Consider the following 20,758-nt stretch of genomic DNA (forward strand, 5'->3'; position numbering starts at 1 on the left):
ACAGGGGAGCTGGGCATGGTGTGTGTGTGTGTGTGTGTGCCCTGCAGTTGTGCCACAGGGGAGCTGGGTGTGTGAACTGCGTCTATGCAGCAAGTGGGCACACGTGGTGCTGGGCATGAAGGGTGGCTGTGCGGGAAGTGCCTGGGTGTGGTGTCTACATTCTTACTGCAACCCAGGCCACGTCTGCACTGCACACCGCTGGTGGCAGCGTGTAGGGGGCGTGCACAGCAGGCCAGGTCCACACTGCGGTGGGAAGCTACTCGCCTGTGACGGCTCCGGCTGCGGGGAGGCAGAGGGACACTACGCTGCTAAAACCAGCCGTGTCCACGGGGGAGGCACCGCTTGGCCGTGCAGGGGACACACCATCTGCACGGTTATCGATGTCCGTGCTGGGGAAGGTGCAGCGTGTGCACTCCTCGCGCCGCGGTAAGATTGGTGCAGTGTAGATGCACCTTAAAGAGAGAGACCTGTGCTTTTGCGTGCTTTGAACCTGTGCTTGCTCCCCCAGCTGGGGTTCTTCTAGGTTAAGACCTCTGGGGAAGGTTTATGTGTGGGGACTGCCAGGGGTGGACAGAGGGTTGGGCTAAAAAAGGTGTAAAAGTCACGAAGCAGCTTCCAGTGTAGACGCACCAGCCAGCGTCTGTGCAACGTGGAGAAACAGAATGGAAAGATGCTATAAATCATCAGCAGGATTTAATCAATAGCTTGGAAGAACACAGCCCGGCCAGAATCCAGATGTACCAGACGGTTTCAGACTCAGAAGTCAAACCAGGTTCTTTTGAAATAAACAGAAACAGACATGTTCCTACAGAGGGAGGCAGCAGCTGTCCCAACGCAGAGCCACAGTTGGACAGGACGGTAGGAGGCGCTGTGGGGATTTGATTGGCACCCGTGTGGCCTGTGGGAGCTTCGTTAAAGGTGTCTATTTCAGCAGAAAACAGTGGCCGTTTGCGGAGCTGGCGTCAAGCTCAGACGGAGGCGGGCAGGGCTGCGGGGTTAGATCACCCAGCGTTTGCGGGACAGCAGGCGAACTGGCTTCTGGGCAGAGAGTTTTATTTCCCATAAAATCACTTGATTGGTTTCCCAAGCAGCAAATACACCCAGTGTCTGGGTGTGACGGAAAATTGAGGCCTGGCCTCTTGAGGGAATCAAAGATCCCCGGGCACATCTACCAAAAGGAGGGATCCTGTCCAAATCTCTCTCTGGACATTACATGCTACTAACCTAACTTCCCCGGCAACCTCCATCAGACAAGGACTCTTCACTTCCTGCCCTCGGACTGCTGGGTTGGGTTGCTGTGCGCCTCGTTTCACCCCAGAGCTGGCCGCATCGCATGCGATCCCAGCAGCACACGCTGGTGGCTGCTCAGTCGCCCCAAAGTGCCGTTGGGTTTCTAGGGCGCCTGGCCTTGGAGCAGGAATTCGGCCTCCCAGCCTCAGCATCATCCCCCTTTACAGCGCGAGAAAGTGAGGCACAAGGAGGGGAAATGACTTGTCCAAGGCCACAGAGAGCGAGAGGCAGAGCTGGGTGTAGAACCCAGGAGCCCTGGCTGCCACCGCCCCTGCACCGCACCACCCATGATACTGGCTAAGGTCCGGGCGGCTGAGAGCTGGGAACGAGCATATTCCCTAGGGGATCACAGCTTTGCTGGGGAGGGATGAGGACCCCCCCCTCCTTTCTTAGCCTGGGTTCCTTTCCCAGCTGTGGGGCCAGACCCCTCCCTCAGGCTAGGGCAAGCAGGGGGGAGGGAGAATCCGCACTGGGGAGCTTGGGCTAGTGGCTGAGAAACTGGGGGAGGGAGGGTCTCCATCTAGCTCATGCAGATTCTTTCTGCAGAGATACGGCCTTCCCTGTCCTCGCCAGGCTCGCAACCTCTCGATCTCTGCAGCCTCCTTTCCTCTGGCCTCGCCACGTGCCATCTCCCTGCTTGTCTCCCGTCAGTGATCCCGTCCCTAGCCTGGCGCTTGGAGCACGGAGCCCCTCCGCCACCTTGCCCTTCTCTAGCACAGCGGCTCTCAGCCTTTCCGGACTCCTGTCCCTCTTTCAGAAGTCTGATTTGTCCTGCGGACACCAAGTTTCACCTCACTTCAAAACTGCTTGCTTACAAAATCAGACACACAACCACAAAAGTGTCACAGCCACTTACTGACAAATCGCGGACTTTCTCCTTTTTACCACAGAATTATAAAACAAATCCAGTGGAATATAAATACTGTCCTTCCATTGCAGTGTGTAGTACATAGAGCAGTACAAACAAGTCATGGTCTGTATGAAATTTTAGTTTGTACTGACTTTGCTAGTGCTTTTCATGTAGCCTGTTGTAAAACTAGGCAAATATCTAGAGGAGCTGATGTCCCCCCAGCAGACCTCTGCGTACGTCCAGGGTACGCGTACCCGTTCTGTGTTTGTACAGTGCCTAGCGCACTGGGCCCCTGCTCCACGACTGGGCCATCTGGGGACTACGGTGACACAGAGCAGCAATAACAACACTCAGATGGGAACAGGCGTGGGGCAGGAGGGGGGAGGAGCTAGGGGGCAGGGCTACTGAGGGACAGAGTCTGCTCTACCGGATGCAGTCAGGACTCCTGAGTTCTATTCCTGGCTCTGGGTGAGTCACTCCCTCGCTCAGTGCCTCAGTTTCCCCATCTGTACAAAGGGGGTGACTACACTGACCTGCCTGAGAGGCCACATGGAGAAGGGGCTCTGTACAAAAACGCTGGGTGAGCGGCCCGGAGAGCTGCTTTCACTTTCCCAACTGCAAGACACTGGAAAGGCCTTTCCGCAGGGCAATGCACGGGAGCGCCGCAGCTCTGAGCTCTCCCCGCGGAGCAGCAACTTCAGGAGGAGAAAGCCCCTGCCCGGAGCAGACTGAAGTTACAGCCACGAATGTGCAGCAATCTCCCCATCCCTGCCTGAAGTTTCTAGCCAGGTCTGCACATTACCGAAGCAGTGCACCTGTATTTATACAAGGGGGCTTTGCTTCTGCCATGATCATCTTCCTGCTGCTGCTACACAGGCACTCAGTCCCCGCTTCTCCGGGTCACATGCACGCCTGCAGCCAAACACACACACACGCGGTGCATCCTCGTACCCCTCCCCGGGGAGTATTCCAGCGCCTGGCCCCTTTGATGTCAGCAGGAGAGTGGCGAGTGTGCCTGCGGCTTTGGAACCAGCCAATCAGTTCCATGACCGAGGCAGATCCCACATGGATGAGTGTCCCAGGGGAACCTCGACAGACTAGACAGGCCGCCCTAGCTGGGATCGCTAGGCCTGGCGAGCTGGCGCAGTGGCTGCCAGGTGCATGGTGGGACAAGGAGAGGACCCAAGTGTTTGACCAGGACTGTTTGGCATTTTGTCATGTCATAAAACCACCTGCTTATTGAGGGGAAGGGGAACGTCCCCTGCTCCTGTGGGCAGGTGGGTGAAGGAGAGCAGGCAGAACAGAACACGGCACAGACCTCCAGCGGCTGCTGCTGCCGCTCAGCCTGTGGGTCTGCGTAGGGGAGACAGCACGGTCTCTAAGCAGACAGCGGCGCCCGGGGAATGGCTGCCCGCCTCTTCCATCGGCCCAGGATGCAAAGCGGATTGTAACATACAGATCCCGCCACCCTGACGTCTGTTGGACCCAACCAGACAGGCTTAAAAATGCTGCTGTTTATTAATCCAGTCTCTCTTGTAGAAATGATCCAAAGGGGAAAGGACCTGCACTGGTACGAGAATAAATTAAGTGCGACTGTGCGATCCACACGCCAGGCTCACTCCTCCTGCGGACAGAGAACAGGGGTTAGGCCAAGGAGGATCTCCTGGGGCCCAGAGTCTCTTCCCATAGACAGCATCCCAATGCCCTGCCAGCCAGGGGAGGGGGGCTCCAGATCTGTTACAGATGCAGTGAGCAGGCTCACAAGACAGCGGAGCTGAATCCACGCTTCCTCTTTCTGGCTCCACTGGCTATGCTGCGTCATCACGCAGGACGCCTGGGTCCGAGCACTGCACTGGATGGAGGCTGACAGGAAGCCCCATCCCACGCCTGCCCCACGGCAGCTGACTGAAGGGATGGGATGGGGGCCACCTTAGAGGAGTCCGCCCAAGAAGGCTGGCTGCACGGAGAGGTAGTGTTAGCTGCTCACGTGCAAGGGGAGAGGGGAAGTTCAGAGGGAAGGAAGCAGCGGCTGAGAATAAAGGATTGGCCAAACCTGCCTGGTATCCTAAGGCAGGGGACCAGCCCCACAGCATATCCCGAGTGGAGCTGGTCCCCCTGAGAATACACACCTTTCAAACCCCTCCTTTCCCACAGCACCCAGGGCTCCAGCTACACTCTGGGCGCTGCCACGTGGGGGACCCAGGTACCCGGTTCCCTCTTGCGGCGCAGGCGAGACGGACTCGCGTTCCCCAGCTGTGCTGCAGCATTAGGCTTTGTACGGCTGGGACAGGGGTGCCCCTAATTTTGGCTCCTGTGTGAATGTCACATGGGGATTGGCGTGTGACTGGCAAGCTGGGGTGCTCAGAGGAGGGACACTGAAAAACGCTACAGGGTGCAGTGTGGGGGCTTTTCAGGAGTCTGGGGGAGGGTAGAAACGGGGGAATCAGTCTACGGTAGGGAAAGGGTGTACCCTGGGGTGTAATCTGACCTTGTAAGGGTCCTCGTCCTCGTTTTCATCTGTAACTTCCTTCTCCTGAAAGGAACAGGGAGATTGTTGAGTTCCAAGTCCCCAGGCATGGAAAACCTGCTCTTACGGAGCCTCTTTCTCTCTGAAACAGGCTCCCTGCCCAGCTCTGCTGCTTTGGCCTGTTATCAGTGAATACTTACAAACGGGATAAAAACCAGCCCCCCGTTCTTGTGGAATCTGTGCCAGCCCGGCAGAGCTCCCCAGAACGGGCAGCACACTGGTAAATGGGACAGTGCAGTCAGTCAGAAATCAGCTTCTCCATAGGAGTGCAGTTGATTCTGTCAAACAGCCTGTACTTTCATGGGGGGAAGCCAGCACTGGAGGGTTTAGTGAATAACTGCAGAAGTTCAGTGACAATGGTGTGAACAATGCAGTGCCAGGCTCACATCCATCAAACCTACAGGACACAGCTAAGTGCTTGTCAGAGGATCGGGGTCCCCTGCAATGAAATGAAAGCAAAGGCAAACACACCGTTAGCCTGCAACAGCGGTGTGTTCCTTGGGCTCTCCCTGCCCTGCCACGTTCTCAGGCAGGAATCCTGTAGCTTGACAGCTGATATAAACATCACAGGTCTAAGACACATGGCAGGACTGGTAGGTAGGGAAATCACTTCTGACTTTTAACCGAGTCCACCTGATTTGGAATCAGCAAGTCCCTCATCACAGGGACCTAGCAGAGCAGAGCTGCACTTCCATGTGGTCTCCTCACAGCACGTGATGTGCTGCGTCCTTCCCCCGCCTACCCCGAGCTCATCTACCGGCCTCCTAGACCCCAGTTCCAGGATGCAGCACCACAGTCAGAGAGCCACACCCCATCCCTTTGGCAGACCGGGTCTCTGTGCTACCTGGGCTCTCGACAGCTTGGCTGCCCGCTCCTTCCTCCTGATCTCTGCTTCGATGATCTCGAAGAACTCCTTCTGGACTCTGGCCAGCAGCTCCTCAGGCGTCTCCTCCTCCGTCTCCACCTTCACGTCCTCCTCCTTGCCCTCGGCCTTGGTGCGCTCCTTCAGACGCATCTCCCGGTGCCGGGCCTCCAGGATCTTCTCTCGCTTTGTCTCTCGCTCAAACATCTGAGAGGCACAGGGGGCAGGAGAGGGCTAGGGCTCGGGGACCTGGGCCCCCAGCGACAGGGCTGTGGGGAGGAATCCTGGGCCCTGAACTGAAGCAGAGCTCCTAGGAACCCATGGTGTTAGCCCCTCCTGCCCCACAGCAGGCCCCGCTGCTCTGTGCGCACATTAGCCGTGCCCTTGGCATGCCTGCAATCCCCCTCCATCCAGAGATCAGCCACAGGTCTCCTTCACACAGCACGGGGCGGGGAGTCCCCGCGAGTGGGGTCTCTGGCGCTTTGGCCCCTGCTGTGACGCAGTTACACCCTGTCAAATTAGGGTGCCTCAGGATGAGCTCCAGGGCTTAAAGCTCGGCACCTAACCCTACTCCATGGGCCATGACGAGGAGCTGCCACAGCGGCTGGGGGTGCTGAGCACCCTGGTGAAATCAGGTCACTTACTTAGGAACCCAAGTGTTTCCCCTGGTGCCTGCCACCAGGGGTGAGTCTTTGCCTTAAAACTCCTCCACACGCCAGGGGAGTAGAGAGCGCCAGCCCCGCACAGCGCAGAGGCGGAAGGCTGGAGAACGCAGGGGTCCATGTCCCTGGTGTTAGTGAGACCTGGAATGCCACCAGAATGCCCCCCTTTTTGCAGCATGGGCCCAGGATAGCCTACCTCTGTACCCCTCCTGACACTGCACTGTCCTATTGCCAGAGAGACCCCGTGGGAAGCCTGGACTACACCCAACGCTGCACTGGTTTAACAGCAGGTTTGATTTGAAACCCATTTTAGTTAAACTGGTGCAACGTTGTGTGTGGACGCGCTTACCAAGGTTAGCTACGCCTGGGGGCAAACTGAAACCCACGGAACCAGACTTAAACAGATATAAGTGCATCCACACACGGCTTTGCACTGGTTTAACTAAATCTGGTTTAAATGCAATTGAAGTTAAACAGGACAGCTTCTGTGTACAGATAATCTGGGTGCCCCAGAGCCGTACTCCCAAACCGCTAACGACAATCCATGCCAACCGCTTGCATCATGCCAGTTTCTATTGGCAAACGTTACGAGGGAGACTGGAAGCGTCCGGGTTCAAAGCAGATCCCGAGCTCACCTGTGGCAGCGAGCACAGCCAGGCCCACGCTGCCAGTTGCGGCATGAAACACTCACCGCCGTGGCCACATTCTTCTCATTCCTCTGCAGGGTACAGAGCCCAGAAGAGACCTCCAGCAGGGTCACGGTGCCCAGCTTAGAGCCGCAGCCAATGAAACGCCCGTTGTCCTGCAGACGCAGGCTGAAGAGAGGCTCGTCACAGACCTGGGGAGGAAGGACCAGTTGGGGAGTTTACTGCTTAGGTGCTGCCCATCACCAGAGAGTCAGGGCACCTGTGTCAGGGCAGGCTCAGCATGTCAGGACTGACTGACACAAGCGCCTCAGGCACTAGTCATTAATACTCGCTGCAAATGATTTTAAAAGATGTTTTCACATATGTGTGACATGGCCTAAACGGGGGAGGAGGGAGGCCTGGGCACATTGGAGACACGGACATAGCAAAAGCTTGGCGGGAACATTTCTTTCCTACAGGTTTGGGTTGCCCAAACAGTGAGACACTGGTGAGTGCCCGTGTGTGCACCAGAGCTTATGCTGGCCACTTGATTTCCTCCACAGCCGGGCCGGCCAGGATGCGTTTGCTAGCTCACTCCTGCTGCAGAGCTCAACACAGGCAACTCAAATCATTGCCGGGGTGCAGCCTTCCACCGGCCTCGGGAGAGGTCTGCGAAGCACCTACCGCATCCCTGCAATGGTTCAGATCCCCGCAGCTCCCACCCAGCGGGCGAGGCGGAGACACAAAGATAAAAGAAGACGTGTTTCTGACCCAACCTTCACGCTGAGGGAGGGGTTGTTCTGTTTGAAGAGGAAGTCCCAGACATCAAGCGTCCCGTCCATTTTGGTTGTGAAGAAGACAACTGGCCGGATGGTGCTCCAGCACCCGTCTGTTAGGTAAGCCATGTGGTACCTGCCAACAAATCCAGCAGCTCTCAGAACAACTCATTCACACCATTTGGTGCTGAAGAATCCATGTGAAAGAGCTATGCTACATTGGAGTAAGTGCCACATAACATTCCCTGAGTGCGTGCTAGATACGCTAGGCAGCTGCCTCTGACATATACGGGGGCTGGGACATACAACTGGACACAGAGTGAATCCAGGTCCCTTCACTCCTGTTCTGCTTCTGTCTTCACTACGGGGCTCTGCAGGGGGAAATCTAAAGAAACCTAATTGTCGGGGGAGGAACAATTTCCTGCCACCACCACTCGCAGGGGCCGCAGGCGGGATTTCCAAAGCCCAGTGATTCAGCACTGAAGTGCCATTAAAATTAACTGAGAATTGTGCTCCTCTGTCACTGAGATGCTTCTGAAACCCCATCCTGTGCCTATAAATCAGGGACAGAAACAGTAAGTGCAAAAAAAACAACCCATCGCCTACTTGGTCCACATGATGGATGATTCCTTGCTGTCCTCAGACCAGATCCGAGCAGTCCAGTCCCCGACTGTCAGGAAGTTCTTGGGGAAGAAAGGGTTCCTTGCCAGGGCGTAGATGGGGCCATGGTGTCCACTGTATGTGCCAACTATCTTTTCCGCAGGTGTCTTGGCCTTGCGGTTACAGGTGATCACCACGCCTTGTTCCGTCCCCACCATGAACTTGGTCGGCTGTGGTTGGAAACACAATGGAACGCAACTGTCACTGGGTGTGGGGATGCTCTTCCAGCAGGAGAGGATCTCCCACATGAAGGGCAGGTCCTAGCAAGGGGGTTTGTTCTCCTCTAGATGAGTGGAGGGTGAGGGTGTGGTTGGATCCAAGTAATGCCCGTAGGAGTTATGCAGGCAAACTTTCTTCCAACGTGCATCAAGAGGAGAAGTGAACCCAGCATTGAAAACTGGCAGGTGTACTATTAACTAGCGCGCCATTGGCGAGATCCACTGTTCTAGGAACAAGCCCAACTCCGGCTTCCCGAAGCTGCCAAAAGTCGCGTGGAATCCGCTGAGGATCAAGTGACTGCCTAGAATTCTGGCATTTCCCTGGACACGCACCAGCTATTTTTTTTGCCTACGCTTCATGTACTGTGCATGTAAACTGAGGTTACATTTCTTGATGCCTTGCTGGAGAGATGGAGTCTCATCCAACAGGCCTTCCCCATCCCTCCATTGTCATAGACAGCTCGGCTCCTTTGTCTTCAGGGCTACACTTAAAGCAAAGGCACTTCCATGTGGTTGAGGTCTGCTCTGCAGAGCCAGTGTCAAAGCAGCCCCCCAACTCTCAGCCACTGCTGGCCTCATCGCTTTGTAACCATCCCAATGTCTGTGCACACAGAGCAGGATACTTATCAACTGCAGCCCCCCACCGGCTCTACGCAAATTCTCAACGACTGCAGCACTGCTTGGCTTGCACCGCAGAGATAAAGATGCTTATCATGGCTAGGCCCCTGCTGGCTCTGGAGATTAGAGATCCCTTAGAGTCTACATCTGATTTTTCCTGTCTCTGACAGCAACCAACTGCAGGGATAGCAGGGAAAGGGAAGCCAAAACACAACACTGGATAATTTACACTTACTAATGGAGAACCCAGCAGGCTGCCCAGGGAAGAGCCCTGTGTATGCTGCAAATACTCTACTTTAGCAACAAACAACAATCTCACGCCATTATCACCCCAGTCTTCTAACAGAGACCTTTAGTTGCATGCCAAGATCAGGAGAAAATAAATAAATTCCTGGCTTGTTAAGTGCTGGTTCCGTGAAGGAAATCCATGCTGTGTGCAGAGATTACCACCTGCAGCATTCGAGATGCTTTATGGCACTGGCCAGCCTCTCTTTGAAATTCAAGCAGATTTGTACACCACCCATGTGGGCCCACATCCTGCTCTCAGCACCGCTGATGTAAATCCAGAGTAACCCCATGGAAGCCAGTGGAGTTACTCTGAATGCAGACAGATGTGGTGCATGGTAATGAAGCATGTGAACAGTGTGGAAGCACAGGCAATCAACATGTTTGAGAAATATAAACCAGTGTGTCGAGAACCTGGTTTGCCTGCTGCACCCTACACAACGCCAGGACCGTATGAGATGTCATACTAACTGGGCCTACAAATGTACCCTAGGCGATGCTGGCAGGCCAGGTGCGAGCTCATGCCAAGGTCCCCCTGTCTCAGTTGAACACTGACAAATACTTAGCAGGCATCTGTCTGGCTCAACGGGGTTAGTATTGTTAAAATAGGTATGAGAGTTTTACAAATGCATTTAGCGTTTAGACTTTATTGAATGTTTGGGACTTGCAGCCGGCATTAAGCTCACTTATAGCATCCACATCCCATATTGTAAAGTAATATTTGAGCAGTTGTATTGTGAACCTCAGTGACTGTGTCAATCACCAGACAGGAGAGAGACATTAACTAGTGTGACGGGTTGACCTTCAACAGAAGGTGTCACGCCCTTCCCAACAGGAAAAGTCCATCAATATCAGATGGACTATTGTGGGATGCTGCAGCTGGAATTTCCCTACATACCGTCAGGAAGAGGACAAAAGACTTTTGCTGTTATTCTGCCTCCTCCCCAGGAAGATAAGCCATGGCTCGGACTCCACCCATCAGCTGAGCTTTGCAACCAAAAGAGCAGGTGAAGAAGAGAATAAAACCCCTAATGAAGAGGAACTGATTATCTCCGTGCTGCTTGGGACTCTGGGGAGGCAAGTTTTTCTAGGCATAAGCAAGAGATCCCCAGCTGCGGAGACGGAGTTAGCCCTAAACAACACGTAGAGCTTGCTTATTAGAGAAGCTTCTATTATATTTTGAAACTTAAGATTGTAATTCATTTGTGTTTCTATGTTTACCTGCTTTCACCTTGTAAATAACCCTCTGGTTTCCTTTTCTGATGTAATAAATCTTTAGATAGTTTATTATAGGATTGGCTACAAGCGTTGTCTTTGGTGTGAGATCTAAGGTGCAACTGACCTGGGGTAAGTGACTGGTCCTTTGGGGCTGGGAGTAACCTGAATATTGCTGTGGTTCTTGGTGTAAGGGACCATCTATCGCAAAGGCAGGCTGACTTGAGTGGTGAGACAGATTGGCGTACCCAAGAGAACTGTCTGTGACTCCATGTTACAGCCGTGATAGTGCCTGAGGAGTTTGTACTTGGTAATTGGTTGGTGAACAATAAGGTGAACAATCGTGCCCTGGTTCCTAATAGTCTGCCCTGAAATTGGTACTCACGCTCTTCAGCCCCTGCTCACTCTAACTGTGAGCTCAGCTGTGGGAGGTGTGTGAAAGTTCGTAAGATGTCCCAATAACCTGTAATAACAAGTGTTGATGGGGAAAGCTGCAGAGGCAGACAGACTGAATTAGTCCAAACACAAAGGCCTCCTGATATAGCTCAAGGACTGTGTTAAGATCATGCTGAGTAAACGAGAAAAGTGTGGAACCAGAAATCAGTGAACCACAACTGATGCATTGGAAACTAGGCCTAATCGGTGGACAAAATAATGAGAGGACAGGCTATTCTGCCCATTACAGCCTTTTGGGGTCCTTGAAGAAAGACTTTGGGAGAAAAACTGTCTGCTGGAGTGAGCTTCACCATCATGGCTACCATCCCCACCGCCTCTTGGGACCCTGGACCACCTTAATTCTAATCCTGAGAAACGTCCTGGCCAGAGTGGGGCAGAGAGAGGGACCCAGCTGATGCCGCCACTTCCCCTGGCTGAATCCCAAACACCATCTGGGGTGTGTGTGTGTGTCTCTCTCTCTCCCCACACCTCCATGTGTCCTTTTCCTTCCCTGCCTTATTTCTTCTCTTTCCTCTCTCTCTCTTTCCTTCTGTGTAATAAGAGTCTGGCTTAGCCATCCCAAGACTGTACATTTTATAATACTGCTGACAGCCTCTGACCAAAAAGGCAGCTAAATAAAATGCCCTAAACAGCCCCCTGCTGGTAAAAGTTTGCCAGAACTTGGAGAGGCTGATAAGACCATGTTCTGTGCCTGTGTTTTTCCAGCAGCGAGAGTGCAAGTGAGAGTCAACATCAGAGACAGAAGCCGTTCTTTTCTCGCCCCCTTTTCCGGGTGTCTGTCATGTTTTGTTTAATAAAGGAAATGGGACTGAACTTTAACAACAACAGTGACAATGCCAGCTCCAGCCCAGCTCAACTCACTTATTCTCTTTTCCCCCGAAAGAACAATTATTACCAGCTTTAATGCCATCTAAGAGCCTGTCAAACACGGGGGTTTCCCTTTAAAGACTCTCCAGCTAAGGGAAAGGGAACAAGGGCTGTTTTAAAATGAAAGCCTCATTTAACACTTCAAAGGTTTTTACCGTTTGCCCTTCTTTGCTGTATCTTTAATAAAAGGTTAAAAGGATTCCTAACCGAGTGTTTACCAGAGTACTAAGGAAGCAAATGCCTCTGTATACCAAACCCCAGACCTCATTTAACACTGGTTAATGTCAGACAGTAATTTTGGCCCATTTATTCCATCTAAATTAATACAACAGACATGTATGTTCCCTCCTCCCCATCCCCTGGGCCATAACCCAAGCCGGTGCCTAAGGATTCCACCACTGGGTACTTCTTCCCTGAAGCGTTGCATCCTGGCCACCATGCTTCTGGCCTAGGAGCACTGCACAAGCCTGCCAAGCTCCACTCAGCACCCTTAGCCTGAGCGGGAAGTAACATGGGACACCTGAGGTCTTTGGAACAATGGCTACCACAGGACAAAGCCTCCAACGTGAGCTCTGGTGGGAAAGACTCACCATGGTCGGTTCAAACTCCAGCGCGATGGCTCCTAAAGCGTTCTCCAAGACTCCTTTCCTGCTGATGTCCATCACCAGTGTCTCAGTGGGCTCGGTCAGCTTACGGATATCCCACCACAGGACCTGGCGGAGGGGATGGGAGACATCAGAGCAGCTCGCTCTCATAATCCCCAGAGTTTCTTTCTCGTATAGAGATGCTGGCACTTTTACTACCCAGCATCAGGTAGCAGCTGCTCTTGACTCAAACACATGAATGCCTGGACCTGCAATGGCAGGACACACGTACATCCACGCTTCCTCTCTGTGGGTGGGGGGCAGTAGAGTGCTCGGGGCAAACTAACTCCTCTGAGCAGAGACTGTCAGTGCTACCAAGTCCCATGTGGCCGTTTGGTGATGCCAGGTGCTGGCCGTGCGGAGACCACAGACCGCCTTTTCTCTTGGCCTTTACCTGCCCATCGGTAGAGGCGGAGAAACAGTCTGTGCCGGTTTTGGATTGAAGCCAGATCATTCCATACACGGGGTCCCTGTGGCTGAATTCTACGGTGGAAAGCTCCACCGGCTGTCCTCCTTTCCTGGTGTCCCAGTAAGCTGTGAAGGGGAGGAGACCGTCAGCTGTGTCATATCCCCTGCCCCGCTCCATTGGCTGCAGTTCCCAGAGAGGACCTGGCGAATAACCATTTCCCCCCAGTGTTTTGGTTCTGCTCCACCTGGCTCCCATGGGCTGTTTCCCCTCTCGGTGCTTTCTAACGGGATGAAGCGAACGTGGAGTTTGTCTTCCTTTGGCTATCACTTCAGCAGCGCCCCAGTGATGCCAGGAATAAGGAGCAGGGTTTGCGACTACCTGGCACTTACGTTGTGCATTTCATCACAAAAGAGCCATCAAACCAGCCACTGATTTGGGCCTCGCCTACACTGGGGTTTTTAGCTGCCAATAAACTGTTGCAACTCCTAGTGTGGATGGGCTGAATAAAGGCTAAACTGTGAGTTCCCCAGGGCAGCCTGAAGCTGGGGTAAGCAAGTCACTGATGCAGCTACACCAGCAGCCAAAAACTCCAGTGTAGGAAAGTCCAAGTGTCCCAACTGCCCTTGGAGAGGCAGGGGATGACCACTATCCCCAGTAGAGATGTATGCAGCAACACCCCAGTTCCCATCTACTCCAGCTGGTGGTCTGGGTGCTTGGCCCTTCTAAATCCAGGCCCCAAGATCACATAGCAGGCTGGCGTCAAGCCACTCCACACCCTGTAACTCATGCACCCTCTAACGGCTCTGCAGGAGCACAAATCAGCGGAGGTCCTACGTAAACAGTGGATGTTATAGATGCACATCTCTGCATCAGACAGGCACAGATGCTGCTGAGGAGAATCCCTAGCGCAGCATAAAGGCAGCTCACGTTTTGGGTGTAAATGACTTGCCCAGCCCTGCTTTGGCCAGGGTTAGGCATCCGGGTTGATTCTCTGCGGACATGGCAGAGTGGCACTCGCTTGCTCTTGCTCGGTTATAATTAAACAATTGAATGTGACAGCGTGTGCTCTGCTGGGCCATCAGCTGCACGCCTGGGGAGCCCTGTGAAGGATGAGGTGAAATCGACTCTCTCTTCCATCACCTAAGGAGCGCATGATAATGTCCTTCTAATGTATGCCCTGCCAGATCAGATTGCAGCTGCAAAGGGCAGCGAAAACATAAAAATGAGCGTAATTAAATTGAAAGGCTTGCGTGGCTGAATAAATAATAGAATCTTACACGGATCTGGCAAAGGGGGAGCCTCTTTTAATGTTTAAAACAAGGGAACAAAAATTATTCTACAAATGAAATGAAGGCAATTATTCCAAGCTTTTCTAATGCCACTGCTCACTTCCCGAGGCACATCAGCGGGGAAGCGAGCAATAGCAGGTAACACTATCCACCAGCAGCTACCTGATACACAGTGTTCTGTACAGCACGTGGGCTCGACAACAGCAGCCTCCTGTCCTCAACTCTAGCCTGCTTGATGATACGGTGTATCTACAGCCATGCAGCCAGGAAGGACGCTCTGGTTAGCAAAGACATGCCCAGGGCATCGCCAGAGAGAACATTTGTGTTGGCGATGGTAGCTATTTGAACACAATGGATCAGAGTCATCCCAGGGTGGGGGACAGGGGGGTTCCCCCACTGATGTCAATGGGATACATCTGGCCTACTGCTGACAATAAATAAAATGCTGATGGGTGTTGGTGGACACAGTTCTGCTTCTAATGTCCACATCTCTCTCACACACACCCTTCCTGTCCCCACTGCACTGACTCCAGCAGGTGAGAGGCAGAAGGGACAAGCGCCCACAGGCAGACTGGATGGACACAGAGACCCACCTGCCCATTCTACATAATGGGTCTGAGTCACACTGGTGCCAGGGAGTGCGTGTAGAGGGCACAGAAAGCTCTTACTGACACTGTTTGGGCTGTACCTGTTTTATGGACAAGCGTGAGCCTCTGGTCCCCAGGGACTGCTGATTTCACTAGCACTGAAGTTACTTAGTAATTCAGAACATTCCTCCAGCTACATCCTTGTCTATTTCCCATCTGGAAAGTGCCTGACAAGTTTTGAGGGATAAACAGATGAAATGGCCACCTTTTTTTAAAGTGGGTGTTCTAGGAAATAACACAGCCTCTTCGTCCAGGGCGACCCACCTCCGCCACTGACAGAATGGGCTTCCCCCGGATCACAATCGCATCACGGTGAATTATCTAGCCACATAGCCTGCACGGCCACCACCTGCTGCCTAATCAGGTGAACGTGTGTTATCTCATCAGTCATGCCAGTCCCAGGGCTCTGATTCCAATTCAGTACTCCAGGCCTTGGAGCTAATGACACTAAGGAGTCTTTGTGCAGATTAGCACTGGAGCAAGGCTAGCGCAGAATTAAAATTAAGCAGTTCCCCTGGTAGCGTTTATATACAATCCATGTCCCTTACCGATCTGTCCATTATAGCATCCTCCAACCAGGATGTGAGAGTCTTTGGGGTTGTATTCCAGGCTCACAAGCGTGGATGATGGCCTGAGAACCAGGTCTGGTCTGTTGGGATTTTCTATCGGGAAGGGACAAAACAGAGAAAAGCAAAGTTTGAGTGAAGCCCAGAAGGAAAACAACATTTCCAACTAATTCAGCTCAGGAATGCTGGACACTAGCCAGTGACCTCCAGCACCCATGTCTTCCCAGCATCAATGCTAGCGAGAGGCAGGGTAGGAACCATTACTCCAATGTACTAATCTGGAGTCATCTCTAGCACCTCTGCAGCACTCTTCACCTGAAATCACTTTACAAGTATTCTCTCCGTTGTACAGGCGGAGGTAGAGAGAGGAAATGACTTGCCCAAGGTATCACAGCAGCCAGGAAGAGAACCCAGGAGTCCTGACTTCCAGTTCTGGGCCTGAAATAGACCAGCAATTCCTCTCTCTGCCTCAGATAAAAATGCACCTCATCGTCTCCCCCCAAAACAGACTATTAGCCATGCCATGTCTTGGGGCAGAAAGAGGAGGAGTCTTGCATTGAGTGCTCGCTTTCTGCCTCCACTCTGCAGGACTCTTCTCCCATTTAGCACCTTGCTTCTAAAGGGGAAAAAAAAGCAGATGGGACCATTACCGAGGAGCTCCGAGCTGCTGGGAATGCAAGTCACTAGACAGACAGCTGGGAGAAGAAGGAAGGTATCCAGCTCCCTTATCTGTTAGATTGGGGTTGCAGCCCCCTGTGGCTGTGAAAGGTCTAGTCACGTGTGAAAGGATGGCGGGAGGAAGAGGTGTCCATTCCTCACACTCCACTGCCACCGCCCCGTTTGCTTGTCATCCTTTTGTTTTTCAGTGGTGGACTGAGTCCTGCTTCTACCGTCCCTATCTGTCACACCCCCATCCCGTCCCCACTGCACTGAAGTTCTATCCACCTGGGAAGCTCCTCGGCAAGATGATTTTCCCAACCCAGGGGTTGTGTTGCTTCTTGTTTTTTAACAGAATGGGCAATTAAGCTACTTCAACAATCCAGCGTGTCTGGAAAACATAACTGAGCTCATTGGGAAAAGCGAGAAGGGCTCTATCCTGGGAAGCCAGAGAGTCAGGGTCGGATTTCCAATTAGGCACTGGGGGCGCCGGCGTTCTAGGGGCGCCTAAAAGTTAAAAGTGGGTTAAAAGTTAACACATACAGCTCTCCTGAGGGCGGCCAGGCTCCTGGTGTGGGTTGGTGGCTGCCTAGCGTGTGGGGCTGGAGCAGGGTGAGCGTCTAAGTCAGCCCGCCTGGGGGCGCTGTGAGCCGTGGCTGGGGTGTGTGGCTGCTGAAGGTGCTGGCTAGGTGCGTCCCAGCCCCTTCCCAATCTCGGCCACCCTGCTGCCTCCGCCCCATGCCAGTGAGGGAGAGGGAGGGGCGTGGCCAATGCCTCATTCATTTACATGGGCAGAGGTGGAGCGCGGCTTCCGCGCCAGGCTGCGGGAGGGACGGAAGACACCCGGGGACTGCTCGCCGTGGGGAAAGGTACAGTCCCCCCCCCCCACCTTGCACCTTTCCTGGGGCAGGTGGGCTGCGCCCCGGCTCAGGCTGGGATCGCCATGCGTGGTGAAGGGTCTCATGCCTTCCCAGGGAGGCTGTGTTTATATTTCTTTTCATTTCATTTTTTACGAAAAACACCAAGGTCAGCTGTAGGCAGTGGAGGCGCTGAAGATGCTGTGCCTAGTGGCACGTAAGGTGTAAATCCGGCCCTGCAGAGAGTGGGTCTTTACAGGTTGTTTTCCATATTTTGGTCAGGGTTCAGATACCTTGAACCCCAATTCTCATTTCCCCATGTGTAAAACAGGAGTCAACCTCCTCTCTACTCTCCACGGGGGGTGTTGTGAGGATTAGTTAGTTAATACTTTCAGAGCACTTAATAGACATTAAGGACCATGTTAGTGGCAAGCATGACTAACTCTAGCATTTTTCCTTCTTACCAAGATCCCATATGTATGACTCATAGCTCATATCTTTAGAGCTTCGCTGGAACTCCAGGCTGGAATAAGCTACTGCCAGCTTCTTGCTTCCATCTGGGTGCCAGGAGAGATGCGTGGCTGTCCTTTTGATTACATTTGGATCCCTTTTTGATAATAAAACAATGGCATTAACTTGCTAACAATTTTGCCATGCTCCAGGCTATGCAATAGTTGCCCAAGGGATGTGGCGGGAACCTCAATTAAAACAGGTTAAAACCCTTGAGTATTGATTACAGGAAACAATCCTGCAGTGAGTTGTGAAAGGAAGACCTAGATGAGCTAATAAACCTTTCTAGTTAGAAATTTATAGAAATTCAATTACATTCCAGGATCTAACTTTTAAAAGTTACTACACAGGCCCTAACACTGAAAAAAATCTTTGAGAAACAAAAGAAGGAAGATTCCTTTGACACTGTGTGATACAAAAGATATTAAAACCTGGGATACTCACTGAAGAGCCCCATAATACCCCAAGTCCATTAGATCCTCCCCATATGAACATTATTTGACTGGTTTTTGAAGGACGTGTTAATTACTGCTCAAAATACAGTGAAGGAAAAACAGTCTGCTTTCAGTGATCGGAACAAATAATCAGAGTGAGGCGGGGCATTAAACTCTTGTAGTAATCGCCACCCCCAGGAGAATTATTTGGAAATACCTAAAGGAGCATCTATATTTATATATTACTCTCCAAGGATGAAATTGACAGGGTTGGTCCGAGTGCAGAGAGAGACTGTCTGATTGAACTAACCTCGTTATCTCCATACTGATTTATACCTGCCTCTGGAGATTTCCATTACTTGCATCTGAAGAAGAGAGGTTCTTACCCACGAAAGCTTATGCTCCCAATACTTCTGTTAGTCTTAAAGGTGCCACAGGACCCTCTGTTGCTTTCTATCAGGAGAAAGGCTATACTTACAGCCTTCCATTCAAATAGCTGGGATGTCCTGCAGTTAATTCTGGTTGAGATGGACTGCTGCTAGGATCTGCTGCTTCAGTTATGCCTGCTCCTGTCAGCAGATGCAGCTTAACAGCGCAGGCTTAACTGAAGTAGCTGCCTCAGCTGGCCCAGTGGTCAGTATGGACTGGAACAGAACAGCGAATGCTTAGAGCACAGCGTAGCACCTCCTGGCTGCCAATACCTGAAGACATTGATGGTTTTTGCAGACGGAGGCTCATCTGCTATGTCTGCTGTCTCCTCATCGTCAAAGTACTCCTCGTAGATATTGATCGCATTGTTCTGTTTGATGCAATGTTCCATCAGCTGTGAAGCAAGTCATGCAAATAAGCCGTGATGTGACATTTGGGAAAGCTACTGGCTTGAGAGGGCAGGCAGCAAGCAGAGCATGATGGGAAAGGGAGCTGTAACACATGCAGACAGCCAGAGCGGGAGGAAGGGATGGGACAGTGGCCTTACACTGCCGAGTTGTATGATGGTGTTGACATAGTTCTCATCTTTCTCCACTTTCTTCCGGAAGCGAATGGTCTGCTCCATCTCCAGAGGGTTGACGTCTTTTGGCCACCCTCCTTCCAAGTGGTTAACCCCCTCATTTTCCATCTCAAATCTCTCCGTGTTGACCTGAAGTGTTACACAAAGAGAGAGAGAAGCAAGATACAAAGCTGATGGGCTTGGTTTTTAAAGCTGCTCCATGAGCTGACTTTGTGGGGTCTAGCATTTACTCCCTCAGTGATTCCAGATCCAGCCAGTGCTCAGACTACCAATCAAGATTTCCCTGGCTTTGTCAGTGCTGCAAACTCCACCTGGGTTCTCAAAACTCAGCCCTCTTCTCTCTGGTTCTTATGCCATCGCCAAGACTAAAGAGCCGGCAGTCAGAATAGAACAGGCTGTTCAGTTGCTGATGCACAAGGCAGACTAGAACCCTGCACACTCCTCTCCGGCTGCACTGCTCCAGCAGGGCAAAGGGGAGTAAACACTATTTTCACCAGCAGATCTGACTTGAACACACAGATGGGGAAAAGCTGCCAGCATTACAGTCACTTTTCTGGCCATAACCAAGTGTTGAACTTGTAGTCCCCTTTGTGGCTAACAATGGAATTATGGACAATCACTTCACCAAATGTCCGTAGCGCTCCCACTCAACTTCCATCTACTGGAGTGCATTGGGGATCATGTAGCATTACACCTTATAACTGAGCGATCCCTTATTGTGTATACTGGGCAAATTACAAGGGAGGCACAGAGTTCATCTGGGAATGTTAACAAATGGGACTAACAAAGTTGTTACTTTTATTACTCCCCACACAGGAAAAGGGGTTTCCAACAACGTGATTGCAAACGGGGGCCAGCGTTGGAATGAAGAATTATTGGCTACTTCTCCACTGTTCAAACCCAAAGTAGCTTCTCACATCTCACCCAAGCGGAGCAGATTGGCTTTGCAAAGGACCAGTCCGTCTCTGGGAGCTCTTAAGAAATCATTCATGAATCATTTTCTTTATTTACCATCACTGACTGCAGAGAAGTGAGAACCCCCCAACTGCCCCCTTTTTTCATGGAATTCCAGGTTTGCAACACACTAGTCTCTTTCCTGCTATGGCGGTGGTTCTCCTCGGAGGATCTCAAGCCATGCTACAAACATCCACGGAGCCTCACACCTGCTTTCCTGCGAGGTAGCTAAGATCAAATCCACTTTATGTCTTAGCATCTTAGAGCTGCCAAGGTCACACAGCGAATCAGAACCAATAGAACCGTCTCCTGCTTTAACCACTAGACAAACTCCGAGCTCTTAACTGTCCTGCAGGAGACAGCAATGAAAACATTAGCTCCATCTTGTGAATTTTGAGATGGGCGAGAACCCAGAGATAATATCATTGCAAACTTCTCTGAATATTGTACCATTATTACACCAGCAGCACCACTGTATTTCTTCCAGAAGAGATCTTGATACCTATATCCTCCTCCTACAAACGGGGTCCCAGAAGATCTCCAGTTTATCACTGACTACGGGCACCTTGCGTTGCTGAGCATACCCAACTTTGCAACCCCCTCAGCGACACATCCCTCTTATCCTGTCAGAGGGAGCCTTGCAAGCAAGTATTCATTAAAAGAGAGCTCTGTTTGCTCCCACTGTACCTCATGCTCCGACATATCACTGGCACACTGTATTGCAGCATCAATGGGGTCCCTCTCGATGAAGTTTCTGGCTTGGCTCGGGTCTGGCTGGATGTCCACGTTGGTTTCGGCCGGCCGGTCGGAGAAGTTGCATTGTCGGCCAAACTCGCTGCGCTTCTTCACATACACGTAGACAATCTCCAT

The 20,758-nt window shown here is 52.1% G+C and overlaps 1 protein-coding gene across 1 annotated transcript; it reads right to left on the reverse strand.

The window, feature by feature from the left end:
* Positions 1–3,670: 3,670 nt before the first annotated feature.
* On the reverse strand, positions 3,671–20,758 carry DNAI2 (dynein axonemal intermediate chain 2). The gene is made up of 13 exons (XM_029912180.1): positions 20,576–20,758; positions 18,902–19,063; positions 18,627–18,748; positions 17,446–17,588; positions 15,450–15,563; positions 12,951–13,090; positions 12,503–12,625; positions 8,200–8,423; positions 7,594–7,729; positions 6,883–7,029; positions 5,512–5,736; positions 4,629–4,673; positions 3,671–3,764 (listed from the first exon to the last, which is right to left on the reverse strand). Exons 1-13 carry the CDS (start codon positions 20,756–20,758, stop codon positions 3,756–3,758), a joined length of 1,773 nt encoding a protein of 590 aa, XP_029768040.1. The 3' UTR covers positions 3,671–3,755.

This window comes from Terrapene carolina, unplaced genomic scaffold (genome assembly GCF_002925995.2).
Source record: "Terrapene carolina triunguis isolate 2854851 unplaced genomic scaffold, T_m_triunguis-2.0 Scaffold192, whole genome shotgun sequence".
Classification (NCBI taxonomy): Eukaryota; Metazoa; Chordata; order Testudines; family Emydidae; genus Terrapene; species Terrapene triunguis.